Genomic DNA, 24,536 nt, shown 5'->3' with positions numbered 1-24,536 from the left:
AAAGTCCCACAGCATAATCTTCCTTTCATTGTGAACACTTTCCCCCATGATTTACCCAGAAGAAGATGACAATGGCCATGGAGGGGGGCCAGGACTTGCTGAGTGATCAAGTCCTGAATCATCAACTCCAAACACAGGGGGTGCAGGTTAGCCTCACCAAATGAACTCCATGGGGTGAGCGTGTACGTATGCACATGCATGTGTGTATGCATGTGTATGTGTGTGCCTGTGCATGATATCAACAATTCTAGATGAGAACATTAGTGAGAGAACCCAGAAGGAGTTAGAAAGAAAGACATGGGGCTGGTATGAACACAATACTCAAATATGAAATACTCAAAAAGATTAAATGATATTAGTGGCAGGATTTCAACTTCTATTCTGCAAAATAAACTGACAAGTGGGGGTTTTAAATGTTCCAAGTTCAGTAGGCAACTAGTCTGCAATGATTCCCTGTGAACATGTAGTCACTACACCCACTCTTTTCAGACACCTGTATCAATTGCTTTCTCTGAATCTCTTCAAGGCATTATGCCTTATTTCTGCAGACACATCTTTCTCTTAGTTCAATGTCTGTGGATTCTGCCAGTTTAGTGTTCATCTCACAGAAGCAGGTGATCAGGGCCCACTAAGGAGAGGGTGACTTGGATGCTGCAGGCGTCATCAGAATTGTTAATAGGAAGCATAAAAGAGTGGATCAAACAGAGTGGTTCTCAAGGCATTATTGGTTCTTGTTTGCTTTGCTGTTTTGTATACAGATAGATTAGTGTTGTGCAGAGAGAAAATATGATAAACATCCATCAGCAAAAGAATGCTCTTGGACCTATAATGGAGTTCTATCTAGCGGTGAAGATGAATAAATCTATGCCATTTGCAAGACATGGACAGAAAAGGAAATCAGCATAACAAAGGTAACTGAAATTCTGATATTGTCATGTACAGATCTGTCTGTCTACTATCTACACACCTATCTATCTACCTGCTTATGTCTACATGTATCATGAAAGGTGAGTGTGAGGAAGGAAGAAGTTGGGGTCTAAATGGAGGAAGAGAGGAAAATGAGGAAGGAAAAAGTGTGAGGGTTACATATCTGTCCTTCACATGCAGAATAACTGCACATGCACACACACACACACACACACACACACACACACACACACTCACACACTTTCACACACACATATCAACACACAATCACATAATACAATACTCACACACTCACACACACTCATATACACACTCACACACTTTCATACACACATAAACTTACACACACTCGTACACACATAAATACACACATACACATACTCATATACATAGTCACACATGTACACTTTCACATACACACACATAATACACACACATAATACATATACTCTCATACATACTCATGCACACATAAACATGTATGGCATGGGAACAGAATTCTATGGTTGAAGTGAGAATGCAGGAACAGTGAGGAGAAGAAGGCAGCAGATGGGAGCAGTGGGCAAAGTTCCTGAGTCTGTGATGCACAGACTCCCTGTGGTTCGTAAGCAGAAGGGCTTTGACCCTCAGTTTGCTCTTTGGTAAAACCTTGTGCTTTACTGGGAACCTCCTGCGATCCTTAAGTAAGACAGCATAAACATATAACCTTAAAACCTGAAAGAGCATGAAGGAAATACTAGGGTTTCAAATTCACAATTAATGAGACATATCAGACTATCTCCCCATCCACTGTTATGACTTCATTCAATGGCTGTCAGAAGAGAATTAAAGTTGAGAGAGACCAAAAGTACTTTAATAAGTGTGTTGTCTGCTATTGTCCAAAAATATATGTTAATTTTTCAGAGTAAAATACATAGATAAACTAAATAGTCATAACAGAATATGCATAACATGCATTAATTGGATAATATACTGAACTTCACTGTGGCACCATTATGAATGTGCAGAACATGCTGGCAACAATTTATTTTAATTATAACTTCGGTCCTGCTCACTTTCAGAAAATGTTGACAACAATAATACTTTCTCAATTATAATCATTAAATTTCAGTATTTCATTTCTTGCAAAAGACGTTAAATTGCTGAAAGGTCAGATTTTCTGCAGCTGAGTCACAGCAATGCAGTATTGTATGCATGTCTGCTCTTCAGAAGATTCATACAGTCAATGTAAATCTGGGGCTGGGAATATAGTTCAGCAGTGAAGATGCTTGCTGCTCTTCCCGAGAAGAGTTTGTTCCTCAGCATTCACATCTAACACCCACAGTGCCCTGTAACTCCAGCTGCAGAGGAACTGCAGAGGAACCTTCTTTTGAAGTGGGAACCTAAGAGCATGTGCCTGTACCTACACACAAGCACAACACACAAACACATAAACATGGGATTTGAAAATAATACAAATAGACTGTATCTCCATCTCTGAGCAGTCATTACCAGCCTGTAGCACCCAGCGGTGGGACCTGGATATAGGTACATGGGGTATATATGCACCAACACTAATTAAGCAAGGGGTAACGTGAGAGAGGAAGGGGAGGAAGACCGAGAGTATTTGGAAGGACAAATGAAGCAAGTACGGTAGTAATGGATGTGATTATCAGAACAGTAAATGAAAATAAATCATAACACCACAAGGTAGAATTTGTTCTGAACAATTTTAAGTGGTTATTCAGTTTTTACTGCTTCATTAAATCATTGCCCAACAAACACGTATATGTGTGTGCACACACCACCACTTTCTTGTAAATAATGCATTTACGTTAGTGCTGTAAAATAATATGTATTTGTATGTGGGGGTTTTTCAGCTCTACTCCCTCTAGAATCTCCAACAATCATTGGTTATAATTATGCAGGACTTTGAGTATCTGTATGCCTCTTTGACCACCACCTTATTTGCTGATACCAAAGGAAGATAATTTAAAATAGATAGCAAATTGAATCTTTCATTAAGAAGAGGCTTTTGTCATTCTTTAATTTTAATTAGTTTTGTGGTTATAATGTGCATTTCCACTTAATCATCGAACACATCCAGCTTCCCCCCTTGTATTTTTCTCTAAGGGAATTGCTTGAGATGCAAATGCCAGTTTTAATTGGACAACTAAGAATTAATTTCCATCCTGCAGAATGTTACCGCTTGCTGTTCAACAAGAAGTCAGGGGTTAAGATGGTTCAAATGTTCAAGAAAATTCAAAGCAATCAATCACAGGACTGTTTACTGACTGTCTCACAAAATAACAGTACCTACTACAGGCCCCAAACTAAACTGCTCTTTGTCTTTGAACCCAAGCTAAAGATATTTTGTTTCTCCAACTGCTATAACACTTAGGATTAAAATGCCAATCAGAAACTCACAAAATATTTAGAAAACTTATAGTGAGATATCTTTTGAATGTTATGAATTTGAAAGGAGTTTTATTAGGTGACAGAAATTACACATAGTAAAACCACTGCTATTTCACATTTTTCATGTTAATTCTTCCTTCTAAGTGCGTTTGATCAGTCCTCTCATGTTTGAACTTACATATTATATATGCGATATATATATATGTATGTATATATATATGCATATATCTAATTCCAGGCAATTTAGTACTACTGAACCAGCCGGAAATAATGGCACACACCTGTAACCCCCACACTCAGATGGCTGAAACCATAGTATCAGAAGAAAGGCTTGCTTAGATTATATGGACAGATAAAACTTCAAAAACCATCAAGTCAAAAGAAAAGATATAATTGTATCAAAAGCTGAGCTGAGAGGGCTTGCATGTAAGATACGTAGACAGTGCACTGCTAGTTCGTGAGGTCATCTTGCAAGGACGATTCCAATGCCTATTGCTGTGTCCCCGTAATAGCATTGCCACTCACCCTTCCTTTTATATTGGAAAGAATTTAAAGAGAAGGTATGCCCCATCCCTTTAAAAAGATGGCATGTGACCAACAGAATACCAGAGTTAACCAGAGATGTGGGCGCATCCATTCTGTGTAAAACTAATGAGAATTGATAGCAACACATTTAAAATGTCCTTATCAAACACATGCATGTGTCTCAAGATATACTCTGAAATTATTGAACCAAACAAGTCTGCGTAGCTTTGTTAGCAGTAGATCAGGACCTGCTGGTGCGTGGCTGCAACTTCTGCAGATAAACCTGAGCCATGCATTTAAGAGTCGTCACCGAGAGTTTCATACTATCAAGGGGATGGTCCCATATGCAGTGTGAACCTACCGAACTACAGGTCACTACAGCACTGTCACTGTCAGAAGACTGCAGATTAAGACCTGCGGCTTGCTTATGTCTAGAACTGACCACTTCATGCTACTGAGCTGCCATTGACCATAAGTATCTAAAGCCACTTTCAGACAAATTGTGGAGTAGTGGTTATTAGTGTATGACCTTCTTTACCACTGTCTAAACATAAAATAATGACGTGACCCAAATCTGAGTTCTGATTGCTGTCAGTTATACTAATACCATTAAGGGATTATTTCTTAAAATTATGATGTCCATATTCAGTTATTGCTCATGTTTAACCAGGTGTGATGCCGAGGCATCTGTAAATGTTTACAATTTTAATTTTTATAATATATAGGTTAGAGACTATCATTAACCCACTTGATAGTAAAAACGGAAAAAAAACCTGAATTCATTTTTCAAGACATTAAAGACAAAACTTAAATGTTTTTAAGGGTCCTATCTTAACTGTGTGTGAAGAGGTATGTTGCAGAATTATCTGGTCATACTATAAACCAGAAATTGTGTTATTTACTGGAAAAAAAAGAAACTTTCCAGTTTTGGTGTGGCTCAGTCCTAGCACACACCTTTAATCCTTTTTTCTTATTTTAAACAGGATTAAATAAGTCCACCTTACGTCATGAGGTGGAGCAAGCAAGCAGTAGACAGTAAGTATGAGAAAATCAGAGAGTGAGGAGGAGTCAGGGGGACCGAGAGATGCAGAGAGAAGAAGGGAGGGGCAGTCAGTTGGAGGGGGTTTTTGGAATGGCATAGAGAAGAAGAGCTTCCTCTTGGGGAGTCAGCTAAGGAGAAAGGTCAGCTGGCTGCCTTCTCTGCCTCTCTGAGCTAGCAGGCTTTCACTTCAGCATCTGGTTCTGGAGTATTTTTTGGTAAAATACATTTAAGAGACTAAAGGAAAAGCCATCAGAGACTGTCCCACCTAGATCCATCCAATCTGAAGACACCAAACCAAGACACTACTGCTGATGCCAAGAAGTACTTACTGAGAGGAGCCTGGTATAGCTGTCCCCTGAGAGGCTCTGCCAGAGCCTGAGCAACACAGATGCAGATGTTCACAGCCAGCCATTGGACTGAGAGCAGGGCACCAATGGAGGAGTTCGGATGAGGACAGAAGGAGCTGAAGGGGTTTGCAACACATTGGAAGAATAATACCCATTAACCAGACACTCCAGAGATCCCAGGAACTAAACAACCAACTAAAGAGTACACATGCAGCAGCTCCAGGTGGATATGTAGCAGAGGATGGCCTTATCTGGCACCACTGGGAGGGCAGCCCCTTGGTCATGTGGAGGCTTGATGCCCCTAGGGCACTCTGACAGGAATGGGTGGGAGAGCATCCTCATAGAGGCAGGGAAGTGGGGGGGGGGGAGAGGGAGTTTGTGGAGGGGAAACTGGGAAGGAATGATAACACTTAAAATGCAAATAAAATAACTAATCAAAAAAATTTTAAAAGAGATTTTGTTTAAAACAACAGAGGTAGCTGTTTACAAGAACAAAGTGCATTCACTGGATCAGTGATTGGAAATATCACCATATTCTTAACTAAAGGAAGAAAATGGATTTATTGACATGAGAACATGAACTGGAATTGACATGGCAGAAACTATCAGAATGAAATGTCCACTGTTGCTTAAAAGTACACAGATAAGAACTCTCAGCCCTGTCTGCCAAAAACCAGGTGAGCATGTGCCCTAAAGATGAAGAGACTTTTCAGAAAAGTTAGAAGCTCAACTCACCAACTGCTGAGGCACTTGCTGTTTCACTGATCGACCGCTTAGCCAAGAACTGCAAATCCATTTGCTTGGTAGTTCAAGGAAACATGGGGTGAAACCTATGAGATCTACCCCATATGAATTATTATCGCGGCCAAGAGGGAGGATGATGTATGTAGACTGGGTGAGCACAGGCTTAGAGAAGATGTACATCACACTGGAGAAGGCCTTGGTGCTAACAGAGGAGATAATGTGGATGAAAATCAACTCTTCACAGACATTCAGAAAAGGTCCCACACTGAAGACCAACGTGTGTGCAGTCTCTGGAAAAGCGTTCAAAACAGGGCATGACAAGCTATAACCTCCCAGACAAAGAACAAATGGAGCACTAAATGAAAGGGAATCCACCTCTGTTCTTCTCACCAGCAAAGAAGTGCCTCATGAATTATCACAAAGCAAATTCATCACACGTGAGATAAAATAGCTGATTATTCTTTCTGCAGATTCTAGGGTCAGTTCATATTAATGTTGGATATGGGGGAATGAAGGCCTAAAAGAAGAATATTTGACCTATGAAAGCATTAAATGGGTACAAAAAGATTCCTAGATTAAGAATATATATATATATATATATATATATATATATATATATATATATATATATATATATATATATATCTTATATGCCACATACATATTTCTCATATACATGCACATACACATACACACACACACACACACACACACACACACACACACACACACACACACACACAACACAGGAGACATAGTGATTTGTGATTCTGATGAGGGTTTCCAACTACTTCCATCCACCACCAGGTGCAAATGAGAGCACAAACATAAAATGGAGGAATTTACCAATGCAGGGAGAAATTACCTGGAGCTGAACTTGAGTAGACTTGGAATGATCTCAAGTAATTTGAGATTTTTAGGATGGGACTTTGAACTCACAGGGAGCTGTGTAAGGTATCAAGGCATCATGACATTGTGTTCCTCTTAGATGCCATGTGGTCTAGAGTAGGTTGTCATGGAAACACAGTATGTGATAAATATCTCCAGTGTTATACAGTCAGAAAAAGCAAGTTTCAGTCAATCACTTAAACAATGAACATTTCTTTCACTGGCTACTAGAAAAAGCATGTTTGTTTGATGATGTTACTCATTGACAGCAGCTGGATGTAGAACTTTGCAAACTATTATTCACATGGTAAATGAAGCTGGGCTAGTCAGATTTCATAGATCCCAAACATTGTTTTACCTTCTCACATGTTGTTAAGCCCCAGTGTTTCACCTGATTTAGCCTTTCACAATGATGCAGTTGTTGTGACTTCTACCAGAATTAGTTTTTGAACAACTGGAACCTGGCACCTACGTCAAGAGCTGCTGTTTCTTCTTCAAAAGCTGAGTACAGATTCTGGAGATACAAGGCCAAATGTGAGCAGTCACTTCCTGCTGAGCAAGTCAAGAAAGGCTATCAGCACCCTTGTGGTGGTTCTCTGCACTGCCAAGTTAGGGTGGATGCTTTTGAAGAAAGTGTTGAAGTTTTCTATATATAACAGTAGCTAATATGCAAAATTTGTTAACGGTATCTGTAAAGAAACATCCTGTTATTTAAATATTTACACACAGGTGTGGGGAAGGCGATCAGCGGTTAAGAGCATGAACTCCTCCTGCAGAGGACCCAGGTTTGATTCTCAGGCTCACAGCTGTCAATAACACCACTTCCAAAGAGATCGGGCGCCCTCCTCTGGACACTGTGGTCATTGCACACAGTGCACAGACATACATTCAACCAAAATACTCAAATGATTAAATAAATAAATCCCAAAATCTAAAAATATTCATATACAATGTCCTTTTTATAAACATATACCTTTGGAAAGTAGCCACTGATAACATTCCAAAAGCAAAATATGTTTAAAATAAATGAGAGCAGATTTATAACTTGAAAGAAAGACATGTGCCTAAACACAATATATGAATTTGCAAATATAAGTTGTGACCAAACCCCACTTTATCAAAGGTGGAGGATGGAGATGGGATAACTTCCAGTATTTACTGAATTCATTTCCTCTAACCGTAGTTCCTTTTATGTCATTCCAAATGACCCAAGTTTCAACTGGCATGATTTTAAGTGAACTAAAATACAGACTGTATTTTCATTTTCCCATATTATTTATTTCTCCCTTTTTCCTACATCTTTCCTTGAAGGTCTTCACACCGTACACATAGTTCAGATACGTGCAATCTAACAAACATTGCATTTTTCAGCAGCACTAACAGCTCTAAACAAATGATCAATTATTCCCATTACTTTCTAACAAGAGTCTACATAATCCAAACATGTTTTCCTGTCAAGAATTTTGTGTCTATGAAATCAAAGAACTGTGATCTTCATATTCCACAGGAGGAGTATTCTCTGACAGGAAATGCAAGCATTATATTTTATTCTATTCGGCCCTTTTATTGACAATAAGCATCACGTATGACCTTGCTTTAGAAAGACTGGCTAGAAAGCCTTAACCATTTACAGAAATTGGGAAACTGTTCTGACAGACATATGCAAAGTCAAGACCAAATTCAAGGTTAAATTCATTTTGTCTCCTCCTGTACCCTGGGCTCTTTCTTTAACCCTGGTGCCTTGAAGCAAATCCAAGACCTCACACTGTTTCAATAAGACCACTTGACTTGTCCTAACAGTCCTTGGATTAGAGAGCACAATGGGACAAGAAGGAAGATACAGGAAGAGGCTGATTGAAAGGAGGTTTTCTATTTTCGCTTTGTTAAGGGGGCTGTCAAGAGAGAGGATTGGCAAAAAGAGATAATATGTTCATGAGGACCAGGCCAGCCTTCAGTGACTATGACTGTTCTTTGGAAAATAAGCTATTTATAGAGTTCGAAATAATATCTCTTACGTCTTTTCACTGATTAAACTCAACACTGCAGCGCAGATATAAATGGTTTTCTGAGACATGAAGTTGTAGTGAACCAGAATCTGTGAATGGTTCAAACCAGTGTCTACAATGAAATGTTTTTCAAAACCCAACATAAAAAATGGAAAAAAATAAAATCCCACACTCTCAACTTTGGGAACTGGACATATGTCTGAAGACTTAGTGAAATTCCATAAGTTTAGTTCTGGACTGAACAGGGTTAAAAATCTCCCTTAAATTGAGCAAATTTACTAGCTCTTTGGAAAGTACAATATGTTGGCATCCTTTCAAAAGCACAACACTTAATGCTACCAACACTGCCAAGTCCCTTCTTCACTCTCTCCTGCTTTCAGAGAAAGTGATTAAGACCAATTCCCTTGCCAGCTGGGTGCTGGGGAACATCAGAGGTTCTCTGTCAGGATGTCAGGATGCAGAACCTGATGCGAACTAGAAAGCAGGATGCTGATGGATAACCCATTGACATCACATTCAAAGCCTGTGACCACACTAAAGCCCTATCCCCTCCTCTCCCTCCCTGTGGTTTCCTCTGGGAAACAGCCAGGGTAGTGCAAATGTTAGTCTTCTGGGGGGAGGGGGTGCATAGCTACTTCTCACAACTGAGAACTCAACATCTATTGCAACAGCCAATTTTCTCTGTTTCCACTGCAGCCTCTAATTTCATCTCATTGTTACCTCCGAGGGATGGAAGAGTAGGTTCTGTGAGTTGAGTTAAAGAAACGAATTATAATTAATGATGGTGGTGATAATAGGTGAAATAAATATAATTAAACATAAAAATGAGACAGGACTCTGAAGATTTCTTGCTGACCATGTGGTGTGAGGGGTGTGTGTGTGTGTAAAGGGAGTTTCTGTCATTTCTGTGCTGTTGTGTGGAGGGTAAGGATGCCACCTTGGTCACTTGAAACCATGGGCCTTCTTCAGATCAGGGCTCCAGCAACTAGAACCTTATAATTTCTCACTCTTTTCTACTGAAATGCACATTAGGAAATATATGTTAAGTCTTCACAGCACATGCATATATCAATGCAGAAAGACACAGTCAAGTTTAATAAAATGATTTTGTTGTTGTGTAAAGTGTCTTATCACATATTATGTTGGTCATTTTATCTGAAATATATGATAAACAATTGCACTCACTTTTCTTCATAACCCTCTAGTACATTTTTCTTGCAATTTGAAGATATTTCTGGAAGGTGGTACATATGCTACAGGAAAGACAAAGAACCATCAGTCACCTGGCTGTGATGCCAGCAAGCTGCAGTTATGACCGGCTCAGAGAGACTTGCCATTAGAGCAACAGAGGCACAAACACATTGGACAAGTCACTTCTGGATTTAAGGCTCACTCCACAACATGACCCCCATACCTCACATTATTCCTTAGCCAAGAGCCTATGGCTAGCGAGGTCCTATGTCCTAAGGGAGAATCTGCTACTATTATTTTGCTTAGTGGGTATCAAAGCAAGCCAGCATCTAGCAGGTTATCATTACACTCGTAGACTAGTGTACAGCTCAACTCTCACCAGAGAAGTTTCTATTTGCAACAGGTTGTAATCAACCAACAACTGACCAAGAATAAGATAATATAAAATGTACAGTCCTATATGGAACATGTATAATCCTCCTCCAAAGGGTTAGGGATCATGGAAGAAGAGGGGGCAATGTGAGAAGTGACGGGTGACTACAAGGAAACACCATCTTCTCCACACAGCAAGGCCACTGCAGATATGATCTCAAAGTGGTTACACAGAATGCAAGCCTCAGTCTGGCCAAGTCCCACCATGAATGTAAAACTTAGGCACACAATGCCACCTCTAACCTAAGAGACATTGGGGATTGTTAGTTTTCAGGAGAAAGGGAGTCAGCGCTCTCTAAGCGTGCAGCTCCTGGAGAGCCAACCCTGCCCCAGTGGCAGATAGGAAGATAGAAATATTTCAGATGTCTTGATGGTTTGAGAAAAAGGACAAAAGACCCACAATGGGTGTGTATGGAAGAGTATAACTGAGAAGAATTGTGGAATGAAAGTGAATAAGATCAAAAAATGTGGAAACTCTAATAACTGAAGATAATAAATTATCTTAAGGATTGTGAATCTTAAAAGCTAATATCAGCTTATTAGAGAAAATTGCAATATTTGTTTTTCTGGGCCTGGCTTACCTCATTCAAGATCATTTTTTTCTTTTTTCTTTTTTTTTTTTTTTTTTTACTTTCTGAAAGATTTATTTTTATTTTATGTATGTGAATACACTGTCACTGTCTTCAGACACACCAGGAGAGGGCATTGGGTCCCTTACAGATGGTTGTGAGCCACCATATGGTTGCTGGGAATTGAACTCCTCTGGACCATTGAGCCATCTCTCCAGCCCCAAATTTTATTTTTCTTAGCGGCTAGAAAATACTCCATTTAGTAAATGAACCACATCGGATGATGGACATATAGCCTCTTTTCAATTCTGGCTATCAAAGTACAACATCAAAAAATGTGGGAAATGTAGTGCCTCTGTTGTAGGGCAAAGCATCCTTTAGGTATACATCTGAGGGTGATATAGCTGGATGCTGAGGTAGATTAATTCTCATTTTTCTGATGAACCACACCATGTTTTCCATAGTAGTTATGCATGTGTGCTCTTCCAACAGCAGTGGACGTGTGTTCTTCCCCCTTATTCCACATCTTCACCTGTCTGAGCTGTCAATTGTTTTATTGGTCTTGGGCACTCTGACTGGTGTAAGATGACATCTCAAAGCAGTTTTGATTTGCATTTCCTCAATGGCCAAGACGAATGCTGAAGTTACTTTAAGTGCTCCTCTGCCACTTGAGTTTGTTTGTTTGTTTCTTTAAACTCTGCTTAGTTTTATACCTTACTTTTTAATTGGGGTGCCTGACTTTTGGATATTCAGTTTCTTAGTTCTTTATATATTCTAGATACTAATCCACTATCTGGCATGTAGTTGCTAAACAGATTTTACTGTTCTGTCGAATGAGATTTTACTTCAATAATGCCATCCTTGGCCATACTGAAGTTGCTCAATTTCATGAGGTTGCATTTGTTATTTGTTGTTTCTTTGTGCCTGTGCTTTTGGTCTTCTGCTCAGAAAGCTTTCCCAGTGCCAATGAGTTCAAGGCTATTCCTAACTTTCTCTTCTGTCAAGTTTCGGAGCTATCCAGATTTGTGTTGATGTCCTCCATCCACTCGGAGTTGAGATTGGAACAGGGTAGTAAGCATAGATATGTTTTCATTCCTCTAAATTCAGCCACCTAGTTTGACCAGCACCATTTTTTGAAAATGCTGTTCTGTGTGTGTGTGGATTTATATCTGTGTCTTCATTTATATTCTACTGACCGACAGGTATGATTTGTGTCAACACTGCTATATCTTTATTATTACAGCTCTGTGGTAGAACTCAGTATCTGGGACACTGAAACCTCAGCAGTACTTTTATCACTCAGAATTGTTTCCACTTTTAAGATTTAGATATAAGTATTTCAATCTGAATAACCACATAGATCAGGTAGCTAATGTAGAAACTGTGTGTGGGGTTGACAGGTCTTCCAAGGAAGAGGGTAGAGAATTTTGCATTATAAAGGGATAAAGCAGGAACCAGAAGGGGAGGATTAAATGGGAAGAGGATGGGATGACCAGGAAAGAGAAGAAAGATAGGGAGGGATGACTAACAATAAAGGTCTTGTGAGAAATCATACTACTGTAGAAGCTTCCATCACTCTTCCTGACTGGTACTCATGGTACTGCAAGGTACTATGCATGTCACTGGAGGAGAGATATAATCATATCTTCCAGCTACAAACCTTGAAAGCTACAGCAGTGAGTATCCTCAGGGTAGGCTGTGACAGGCTGTGACAGGCTGTGACAAAAGTGCTGCAAATGTTATGGGGTAACCAACCATTCTTTAAATTTAATACCCACTCGCTGAGATGGAACTGATACCTGAAACTGCTAACGACACCAAGAACTTGACCCTAGGTAAGTCATGGACCTAGGGGGAAACCTACACTAATACTCAGCTGAATGAATAAATAAGAAATTTCCTAATGACATCCTGCCCTACCTATAAATCAGTGCCTCACTCAGCCCCCATCGGAAAATCTTGTTTTAGTAGATGATACTAACATAGAGGCCTACAACTGGACAGTGTGAGATTTTGAAATACTCAGACCTAAATGATTGAATGTCTTCATCAAAGCCTGTTTCCTCAAGGTTCAGGGACCTCTTTTGTTGTGATATTCTCTTCAACCCAAATAAACCCATTCAATGAAAACACAACTCAGTAATTAGGAACACAAGCTTATAACTTGCTGTTTTCCAAGCCTCCTGTTCCTTCTCCGCCTTCTCCTCTCCTTGACTCCTCCTCTGCCGTTTTCACTCCCTGACTCCTCCTCTTCAGTTTCTTTCCTTTTTCCCCACCTCCCCGCCCTGTCCAATCATGTATTGACTTAACATAAATCTACACTGTTCAGACAAGGAAGCAGACATACTGTATGAGGCAATGGATGACTAATTCTAAGAAAACAGTGTCTTCCTGACACAACAGGCCCAATGCTCATAGGAACTCACAGACCATGGCAGCACATCCATGCACACACTCAAACCAGAACAGTCCCAGCTCCCAGAAGAGAAGTTAGACATAAAGACCTACCACCAAGAAGCCATTTGAAATTCATACCAACTGTATAAGGGAAAATGGATTTTCTACTATAGAGTGGCAGGGGTATATCACCTGCATGCCAGGACAGGCTCCACACATGCCCAGGACTAGCTAGTCATACAAAAAGAACTGCATGGGTTTGGGTGTGTTTACTGTTGTATTTGTCTATTTTTTTTTTTTTTGTCTTATTGGTCTTGCTTGTTTTTGTTTGGATTTTCTTGTTTGAACTACACAAAAAAGAAGAAGCATAAAACTATGGGAGATAGAGAGAGGGAGGAATATAGGAAGTATTGAAAAAGGGAAAATAACATAATCAAAACATGAAAAGAAAAAATAAAAAGAAAACAAAAATAAAATTCTGAGTTTATCCAATGAGGATGGACCAAACTACAAAGAATTTTTGCAGACATTAATAAAGAAAAATAATTCTGTTAATTCTCAGATGCAGTGGGTAAAACATTTGCTTTTCATAACCATAAAAATTCAGGGTTATGTTACTAAATGCTGAGATTCCTCCCTAACATAAAGAGGGGAGCATTAACGAAAGTGTGTACGAAATCCTGCAAAGCCTTGCAAACTATTGGGCTAACTGTCGTAAATGCGCGAACTATTGGGCTAGCTGTCGTAAATGCGCGAACTATTGGGCTAGCTGTCGTAAATGCGCTCATCCCTCACTTTCTCCTTTACTGATTCATCAATTCATACTTTCTCTGTGTCATTCTCATAAAATCCATATCCCGGGGTCTGCTGAGAAACAGTCCAAAGACTTAAAGCTCCACATTTTTCTAAACTAAATACAGCAAAGAAAAGCAAAAAGTTCATTTAGTCAAAACATTAAAATCTATTACCTAATTTCTTTGGTCATGTTAATTTAGACAAAATAACCACCAGCGAAGAATAAATACCCTATTTGATCATGATTGTTGCTAGAAAATTTCTAAATTCTGCCACTATATTGGAAGTAAGTCCTTGTTCTCATTAGTTGATGTGGAGCATATGGTATATCTATGTAACCCAATACCAAAGTTCCATGAGAGAGGAGAAGACTTAGCATGAGGGCCTCAAGAACATACACACACAGGAGCACGCACACACACACACACACACATGCACACACAAACACACACACACACACATGCACACACATGCACACACACACATGCACACACATGCACACACACATGTACATACAAACACACACACACACACACACATGCACACACAAACACACACACACATGCACACACATGCACACACATGCACACACATGCACACACACACATGTACATACAAACACACACACACACATGCACACACACTGAGTGAAAGAATAATGTATTTAAATATAATTAACATGAAACTAGCTGAGTGCATGTAGTAGAGTATTTTTAGAAAGGCCCTAGTTCCAATCCCTAGCACTTTGTTATTTTATCATTTATTATTATTATTATTGTTATTACTATCATCATCATCACTATTGTTGTAAAACATAAAAAATAAAATCAAGGATATCATTAATTTATTGTGAGCCAGCCAGGGCTTTAAAAACAAAATTTAGCATCCTAGGTATTTAAAGAAGAGGTGGTTAAAGCAGGAATTTATTATAAAGGAAAGAGAAGTCTCCAGATAATAAGATTTGTGCATCACAGTGACTAGTAAAGAGAGGGAGCTACTGCTGACCCAGTTGGAGGGAGAGGTGGCTGTGGTTATAGAAGGAAGCTGACCCTGGGGGAGGTAGAAATACTGCCCCTGGCAGCCTCGGGTCTTAGCGGAAAGTGGAGAAATACCCTGGCTGCTTACTTCATCACCATCTCTTCATCTTCCCAGTGATCTTGGACAACAGTTGCACCCTCTCCTCTCCACCACACAGAATACCAGAGGGGGTACAGGGCCAGAGATGATGGACACACTGCACACTGCCACTATTTTTTATACATTAAAAAAATAAAGTATTAATTCTTACTCCAAAGAGCAATTTAATTATGAAAAAATACATTTAAAATAAGTTCATTAATAGACTTATATGCAAAAAATTACACAACCAAAACAAAATTTGAATCATTCTGATATAGATTGTCCAAAAACAATTTCTTAGAAATATTTAAAAGCACTCTATTGTTCTATAATTGTTATCAGCCGATGTGCCATGTAGCATACCTGGCAATGAAACAGTTCTGAGCATTGCTACACAGGACACATCACTAAACATGACAATACACATGACACATCACCACACAGGACACCACACAGACACATTGCCACATATGATATATCACCACACATGACATATTGCTACACATGACATCACACATGACACACTGACACTCATGAAGTCACACATGACACATTGGCACACATGACACCACATATGACACATCACCATATATGACCTATCACTGCACATGTCACATCACCACATACAACACTACACATGACACATCCCAGATAGCTCAGATCAACAATTAAACCCAAGGATGGCACCTTCTCTCTTTAAAGGCTTTGGAATTATGTTTTTAAGAACTCTACCAAATCAGCACATAAGCATTTACATACCTCAATGTTATAAACTGAAGCTCTCCATGCTGATGAACAGTTTACTGGGAGAACATGGTGTTTTGGTCTACAGCAGGGACTCAGCTTACAAGGGGACCTCCCAATGGTCTTCCCTAAGGACAGCTAATTGACTTGTACTTATTGGTGATTCCACTGCCTCATACATAAATTATTTCTTGTAACCAACAGTGTACATTTCAACCGAGACTACTTGATGTAAAATAAAAACAGCAAATGCATTGGCCTACAGGAATGAATATTCAAGGCACCATTTCTAAATCTATTGGCAAGATTATGTAGTTCCAGCAGAAACAACCTCTGCAGTTACACGTCCTCTAGTACATGTGTGTCACCTGCCCTTCTCCCCAAAAGTCACATAGCATGTTACCTAGTACCTGACACTCAAGTCCAGTGCATAGAATGACTGTAAGTGTCCATTTTGCTAAAGAAACAAAATGTATCACTTGTAAGGAGGTCTTCTCTCCCTCCCTTCCTCCTTCCTTCCCTCCTTCCCTCCCTCCCTCCTTTCCTCCCTCCTTCCCTCCCTCCCCCTTCCTCTTTTCCCTCCTTTGATTAAAAGTACAACAAGCACAGAGTAAGTTATCTTGAATTAATATCAGGGAAGTGGCTGAAATTGCACCAAATCCATGCAGAATGGCTGAATGAATAAACATGTAAAAAAAGATTTGGAAATGAGATGTTTAAGAATTGTGCAGATGCTGGGCGTGGTGGACACTTTCATCCTAGCACTCCGAGTCAGAGGCAGGCAGATCTCTAGGCTAGCCTGGTCTACAAAACGAATCCCAGGCAGTTTCCAGGACAAACAGAGTAACCCTGTCTGGAAAAACAATGAGCAAAACAAAGACTTGTGGAGTGGTGGGGAGGATATGAATGCCTGCAACTGTTTACAAAGACCTTGGGGCCTCTTCAACCTGTTTACCCAACAGTATATTTCAGTAAAGTGATTGGAGTTTTATTTAACACTAAAAAGTCATCTATATGATTTGTATGTAAATTTCAATAGTGTGCCTCAGCCCCTCAGGGCTAGCAGCCCTGGGTCCTAAAGAAGTTCTTGCTTTGATTGTCCTCTGCTTTGTCACCAGACAACAGGATGACTCAGATCTACTACATACTACAAAATGTAACTTTTGTAAGGACCAGAGAAAAAGTATGCCTTCTTGTTTACCAACCAACACTTTTTGTTAGGCAAAGAATAATGTAGTTAAATTTCGCAACCATCAAATTCTATATCGATACAAAGGATGAAAATGTGTTTTTAAAAAAACTAGGATGTATTCTAGAAATTCATGTATTTTTGAAATACAAAGCTTATGCAAGAGCTACTCTGTAGAATACATACGTGCATCCTTAAATACTTTGCCTGGAATGTCCATACAGGTCTACTGAGTGGCTCAGAGGGGGTGCCTCCAAAAGCCCTCCAGCCTGAAAAGGCAGAGCTGAAACCTTGGTGATTACCTGTAACTCACTGTACCTCCTCTGGGTGAGCTAAGCAGCAGTGAGCACTTACAAGTGGCAGAGTGGAGAGTAGTAGGGATGCCTTTGTGTAACAGCTCCACTCAAGGGAAGTTCCTGGTTGTTTGCTATTCTATTCTTTAAAAAACAAAAAAACACAACAAAACAAAAAAGTCCCTGGCACTTTGGAGACAGAAGTGAGTGTATCAGCTGACCTTTGGCCTAGTCCATTACAATCAGGAGCACCTACATCCTTAACTGGCATGTTTGCATTTTCAGGCTTTAGCACTCCAAGGTACCTGCTAACAGTTATCTCACTGCTCTCTGTAAGATGCTTCAAGGAAAGTGCTGCAATAAAAATTAAAAAGGAACAATGGATTGTCATATTGACCTGTTAAGTGTTTCCTGAGGTATTCAATTCATACACTTTGATAAGAATGAGGGCACATGTTTGTAGGGTAGAGCCTTTTCTAGAGAGTCAGAATAGCATTAGCCACATTAGCCATCTATATATATATATATATATATATATATATATATATATATATATATATATACATATCCTGATGGCTTAACTTCTAAGGAAACATGTCCCCTGAGTTGGCCACCTTCTGCTCTTCCCCAAGCCCACCTGTATCAGCCTACAAGCAAAGTCAATACCAAATACTAAGGAAGTCACAGAGAACTGAGAGTAATGTTCAATATTTTTATGAACATACAATTGCCTATAAGTAAATGATAAATCATCCCTACAACCTAGGTGATCAAAAAGTTCAATAATTAGAGAATTTTTATAGAATGTAAAAAAAAAGTAAAGCAGACAAAATTCGCTTCCGGTGACAGAAAACGACATTTAAAATGCAGGCAATGGGAAGTTTCCAGAGTTCTCTAAAATGCTATTAAAGCTGAGTGTGTATCGTACAAGGATGAGGTCTGAAGCCTATAAGCAGGAAGCACAGCAAACTCAACACAGTAGGAATCGTCCCCACACGCCCGGAGCTTTGCACTGTCAGAGTGAAAGGCTCCAGGAAGCAGAACAAGCTCCGGATACTTCACCTGACCATAACACTTATTAAACTGCTCATTAGGAAAGGAACTGCCAAGGTATATCACCGCCCTGTGGGTGAGGGATCAAATCCTTCAGGCTGGAAATGCTGCTGCTTACCACACTTTAGCCATCACACACACACACACACACACACACACACACACACTTCAGTTTCTGTAATTTGAGCTTGCATCTAAAGCTGGTGTTCAAACTTGCAAAGAAACTAATAACATGAACAAAGGGAAGTTTAATTCACATCGGCTTCATGATAAAGCACACCTCACCTTTGTTAAAAATGAAAAGTTATTCTACTATACTGTAGCAAAAAATCCATTGCTTGTGTTCTCAGACTCTTAACAAAAATAATATATTTTTTAAATGAGGCATTAACATGTACTAGAATTGACCTGTGTAATTAGCCTCAAGAACAATTAAAAAGCTTAAGTCATACCTCAAACCTACATCCTTAAATTTAAAGCGTTGCCTAGTTCAACCGTAAATAAGCATTCTTCCCCACCTTAGACATGATTGTATTATACTGACTTCGTGTAATCTGTACTCATAAGCAAACTACCACCCAGTGGAGAGAGCGAAGATCTTTCACAGAGATTGGCAAAGCAAACCAGCTTTTTTATTTTTTTTGGGGGGGGATGTAGGTGGGTCTATGGGAAGTGAAGGAGCAAGGCAGGGCAGGGAGCCCTGTTTAGCTCTAAGCACTACTGGTCATCAATTTATATCCAATTGGAAAGGAAATCTGCGGACACATTTGGCAGTGTGCTTTCTGGGGAAAACAGGCTAGGGTGTCCTTTCACAACAAACACTCTGTTCACGCTCAGCTCCGTGAAAATAGGGGAAGACAGGAGGTAAAACTAAAGACAGAAAAGGAAGGGAAGTGTGGGGGTGAACGTGTGGGGTGAGTGTGGAGTGTGCACCCTTTAAACACTGAGGGAGAATCTGAGTGTGAAGTGTTCCTCACAGGAGGGAAGCGCCAGTGTTTGAGAGGAAGGGAGAGCTGAGAGGGAGTGTACTCATAAAGCCAGGATTTATAGGATCTGAAATGGTACTGGACCTTGAGTGTGGGTGTGACAGAAAAGTGCATGGGAAGCGAAGCTGAAGACAGATGAGGGTCTGGGAGGGGAAGACATAGGTTATGGTGAGGACCAAAAATTAGTGGAAAGGGAACGCAGGAGAAACGGGGAGAATAAGGAATGACAGGAACTAAGGTGAGTGCCAAACAGTGGAAACAGAACGGAAAGGGGTGAACCTGAAACTGGGGGTGACTGAAGGAAGAGTTGGACAAATGCAATGGGGGGAAAAGGAACAGGAAAACAAGAAAGGGAAACAGCTACGGGGAGGGGAGCTGAACAGAATATTTGGATCTTACTGTTCAAGTGAGAGGGAAAATAAATGGAGCACAGAGCCAGCAGTTGAGAAAAGTCGCTTACAGAGTGAAGCAGAAACAAGCCCTGTAAACTTGTCAGACTCCGGAGTACTGCTGCCAGCAGAGTGGAGACCCAGCTCCAAAGTGGCACCTGCCCCCCTTCAAGCCCCATACCTCCTAAGCCCCAGCTGCCTAGAAAGCGCGTTTCCCTCTCTCCCTAATCCAGCCAGCCCCCTGCCCCAGAGTCCGGGAAGCCCGAGAAGGGTCATGTGTGAGGTGTGGTGTTTTTTGCTCGTGAGCAACAGCAGGATTCACGCTGGCTGTAAAGCAAGATGTAGAGAGGGAAAGGGACGGAAAGACAGACGGAGGCAAGTGTGGAGAGGGCGCGCGGTCCCTACCTGAGCACCGCCGTGTCACCTTTCCTCACCAGCATGTTGTCCACGGCCGCCCAGGGGAAGTCCACGCTCTGCCCAACCGGGAGGCAAGAGCACAAGCTCAGGAGCACCGCCGCCAGCCACTGGTTCGAGCAACAAGCGCCCTGCGCCAGGAGCACCATGTCCGTGCCTGCCAGGCTGCTCGCTCTCCGGCAGCGTCGGCTCCCACCCCCTGCTGCTGGCGAGGCTGCCCGATAACCAGGCGGCGCGCCACACGAGATTTTTTTCCTCTTTTCCTTTTTCTGAGTGGGTGGGTGGGTTTCTTCTCTTTCTCGCCCCCCTCCCTAGTTGTCGGGCGTAGTTTCCCTCTTTCCCCTGCCTCGCCTCCTTTCTGCTCCTCTGCAGCTTGTCTTCCCTCCCTCCCCTCCCGCCCCCTGGCACCGCGCTCCACCTCCTTCGGGGCGCCCGGCCGCGTCCGGAGCTTGGCTAATCCCTGGCGGCCGCACACCGTCCTGCGAGGCGGCGAGCAGAGCGCGGGAGGCGGCGCAGGCAGCGCGGGGCGCAGCAGCGGCCGGCGGCCCCCGGGCTCGCGCGCGTTGCCAAGCGGCCGTTTCCGTAGCAACCCCGCCCGGGGATGGAGGACCAGGCAGGGAGGGGGGCCGAGAAGCGAAGGAGATAGATCAAAAAGAGGGAAGGATAGGGACAGGGAAGCTAGGGCGACCGAGGATACGCCGAGGTCTAGTCCGGCTTGACAGCGCGAGCTAGAGAGCTTTGCGAGCCGCAGGGCTGGGAAGTCTGGGCATGGGGACCCTGCCTGCCCTCCGGTTCTTTCAGCTCCTCGGGCCCCCGACTTTAAAGTGCTCAAGTTGGGGTCGGCGCCATCATGACGCCAGAGAATGTGAGTGAGTTGGCTTTTTTTGTTGTTGTTTTGTTGTATGTTTTTTTCTTTTAAATCCAGACTAGCTAATACGCTGTTAATAAACTGCCAGCTAGCTTGCTCGCTCTCTCTCTCTCTCTCTCTCTCTCTCTCTCTCTCTCTCTCTCTCTCGCTCTCTCTCGCTCTCTCTCTCTCTCTCTCTCCCCCCTTTCTCTCTTCCTCCTTCCCTCCCTTCCTTATTTCTCTTTAGTGGGGATATGTATGTCTTTTTACCCTCTTTTAGAGATGAGGCGGGATTGGCGTGGCACTGCCGCTTTGCGGGAACAGTATTCAGGCCTGCCGACCGAAATCTAGTGCGTGTGTGAGCCCGCCTGTGCGGACTGGAGAACGCCTGCCCTTCTCAGTGCGTCTCGATACTAACTTGCGCATGAGTGTGTGTGCGCGTGTGGTGCCAGCACAGAGTGTGCACTTGTGAGGAGATGGAGTGTGCAGGGCGCGTGCGGGGCCCGGGAGCGCGCGGCACGCAGGCGCAATGGGAGGGATGGGCGGGCCTTGCTAGGATGCAGAGTTGGAGGAGGCTGCAATCAGTGTTTTAATTGTGTGGAGCTAGGCGGTCCTGTTGTGTAAGAGGCAGTTTAACCCATTTGAGCCGATTGGGCGGAAGGCTCGCGCATTCGGTTGAAGCCAAGGCATTCCTCGGCTTAAAGGAGTCCCGGTTGTATTATTTTTTTCACCGCCTCCCAGCTGGAATGAACCTGTATCCTTTGAGCAGCAAACTCAACCCCTCAAGCTGTAAGCATTACCCCCCCCCCCGACCTGCTAACCGACGCCCAGATCAGGGCAAAACCTGGTACGAGGCACGGGGTCACCGCATACTCCACTCTTTATCCCCCGCCCTCTTCTGGCACTCATTTTTAGCATTAAGATCCTAGAGCACTTCCAGACGATTTGCAAATCAATGACAGAATCTGAATCCAGAACAGCGCTATCAGTGCCTGTGCGGAGTTCGGGAAGCTGGTGGTTCGAAATAACTTACCCTCCCCACTTGGTTTCCCCCACCTTAGGCCTGTAGCGGTATTTACAAAACGCATTTCACTGGTGCTCATTTAAACTCCTTATTTCTGAACGCCTGCAGGGCCCCGCAGCAGAACCCAATGAAGCAAAGATCTCTGCAGGGGTCAGCATCCGGCTTCCTCCCCAGACTGAGCTCTTGATGAGGCAGGCAGGAGTCATAGTTGTTGTTGGTACCCAGGGTGGCTTTTTATTTTATTTTATTTTATTTTATTTTTTATTTATCACGGAGTCTAAGGATAGATGGGGACCAGCAATTCACATCGCCCGGGACCACCCAGACTAACTTATTCAGGAGCCCGTAAGCAACATTACTACCCTGCAGAAGATTTCCTGAGAGGCACAGCAATTAACCAAGAGGTTTGCATCAGGAGCCACTGATGTGATTAGTATTCAGGCGTAATTCTCAGAACCCGCTTGGGAATTGAAAGTGCGGTAGTATTCAGCCGCATTTCGAAACATCAATAAAATGTTAGTCATTTGCGGATGAATGAAAACATTTTTCTTTACCGTCTGCTGTGCTAGGAAAATTATTGTCAAATGGCAGCCTCACACTAATATTGATGCCAGATACCTAAAGCTCTCCTCTTGTGTACTTCATTTAACATTCTTGGCAGTGCACTCTGGATAAAGCTTAAAATTATCTAGGACAAACGAGGTATTAGAAGACTTGACTTCCCACTACGTGGCCAGCTAGTTCCATGCGGTATTATTTCGCTATCGATAAACTAGACGCCAATGAAAAGAGGCAGAAGGCTCAGCATCTGGCATTGAGCCCAAGTTTAATGATATCTTATGCAGGGATGGAAGAGCAAGAGCCTGGCCTTGGAGTACAAGCCACTGAAAGACATCCTTTCCTAACTGCTTTCCCCAGAGACTAACATCTTCGGCAGTGGTGGGTGGGGAGCATTAGATGTGATGGGGGAATTCTGCGTCCAAGGACTGAGCTCTGCAGCAATTTTAATGTGTACAACAACCCTTCAGGCTTGTAAACCGAAACTAAAGGCAATGAGTCTCCCTTCCTGTTTCTGGTTTCTCTCTGGGCTTCTTTCTAGTCGATGATCAGAAGACACTGAACTCTTACAGAACCAATCCAAGTAAAAGTGAAGAGGAAACCAGGGTGATAAATGATGGGATATTAGAATTTATTTGTTAAGTCTGTCACAGTTAAGGAATGCATGCCAGGCAGTTGTTGTAGCCCAGTGCATTTATGCTGTCCTCGAACTAAACAGGGAAATAGAAAATAAGTTTAACCTCATGTTATGGCAGGCTTGCCCTTTGACCCTTCTGAGGGTTCATATCTGAGGGGATTTTTCTTGTTTTTCACCATTTGCTTCTGAGGTCTCAAGTATCTCCCCAGTAAAGATATAAATTCTGGAATTCTTGGTTTCTTTTGAAGAAACTCTAGAGCAAAACCAAGTAAGAAAATGAAAATGGTAGAAACCTCTACCAGGAGAATAAAAGGCCACACTGTCTTCAAATGTCTGGTGGCTACCTGACAGGGTGTCATGGGATAGAACCCTGATCAGATGTGACAGAAGCTGACAGAGATGGTGTGTCTTACTTTTTAGGCACGAAACCTCAAGTTCTCCAACATGAAGAATCGACATGACCAATATGGAGTTGATTTCGAACAGCCATGTGGAGCCAAGTAGTGATGGAGAAACCTGTCCATCGCTTATTTTTCCTCTGGGTATGACCTGTGCTTTTACATACGCAATGGTACTGAAAAGGAGCCTGTTATAAAACATCTTTAGAGTTTTCATTTAAGATTCAGTGGGGTCTGCTACCCCATGGGAAAAACAAAATTATCAACCAACCAAACCTACCACAGCTCCCAGGGACTAAAACACCAACCAATGAGCTCCCATGGAGAGACCCATGGCTCCAGGTGCATATGCAGCAGAGGACGGCATTGTCTGACATCAGTGGGAGGAGAGGCCTTTGGTCCAGTGTAGGGCACTGCCAAGGTGCTGAGGTGGGAGAGGTTTGTTGGGAGAGGGAGCACCTTCATGGAGGCAATGTGGGGGAAAGAGGGAATGGGATTGTGGGAAAGTAGACAATATCTGAAATGTAAATGCAGAGAATATCCAATAAAAAAAGATTCAGTGGTGCAAATGAGATTGCTATTATAAAACTAAAGGGCAGAAATTTATTTGTTTTTGTTGATGGTA

The 24,536-nt window shown here is 42.0% G+C and overlaps 1 protein-coding gene across 1 annotated transcript in view; it reads right to left on the bottom strand.

The window, feature by feature from the left end:
* Positions 1-20,596, bottom strand: part of NEGR1 (neuronal growth regulator 1) — a gene marked incomplete at both ends in the record, with an annotated part of 710,996 nt that extends 690,400 nt beyond the window's left edge. The window contains one exon of the mRNA XM_080916349.1: positions 20,439-20,596. Within this exon, the coding sequence (XP_080772475.1) occupies positions 20,439-20,596 (158 nt within the window). The remainder of the gene's footprint in view (positions 1-20,438) is intronic.
* Positions 20,597-24,536: the final 3,940 nt, after the last annotated feature.

The sequence above is a fragment of the Micromys minutus genome (genome assembly GCF_963924665.1).
Source record: "Micromys minutus genome assembly, chromosome: 4".
NCBI lineage: Eukaryota > Metazoa > Chordata > Mammalia > Rodentia > Muridae > Micromys > Micromys minutus.
The sequence above is the reverse complement of the archived record's forward strand: the minus strand, read 5'-3'. Positions and strand labels throughout refer to the sequence as shown.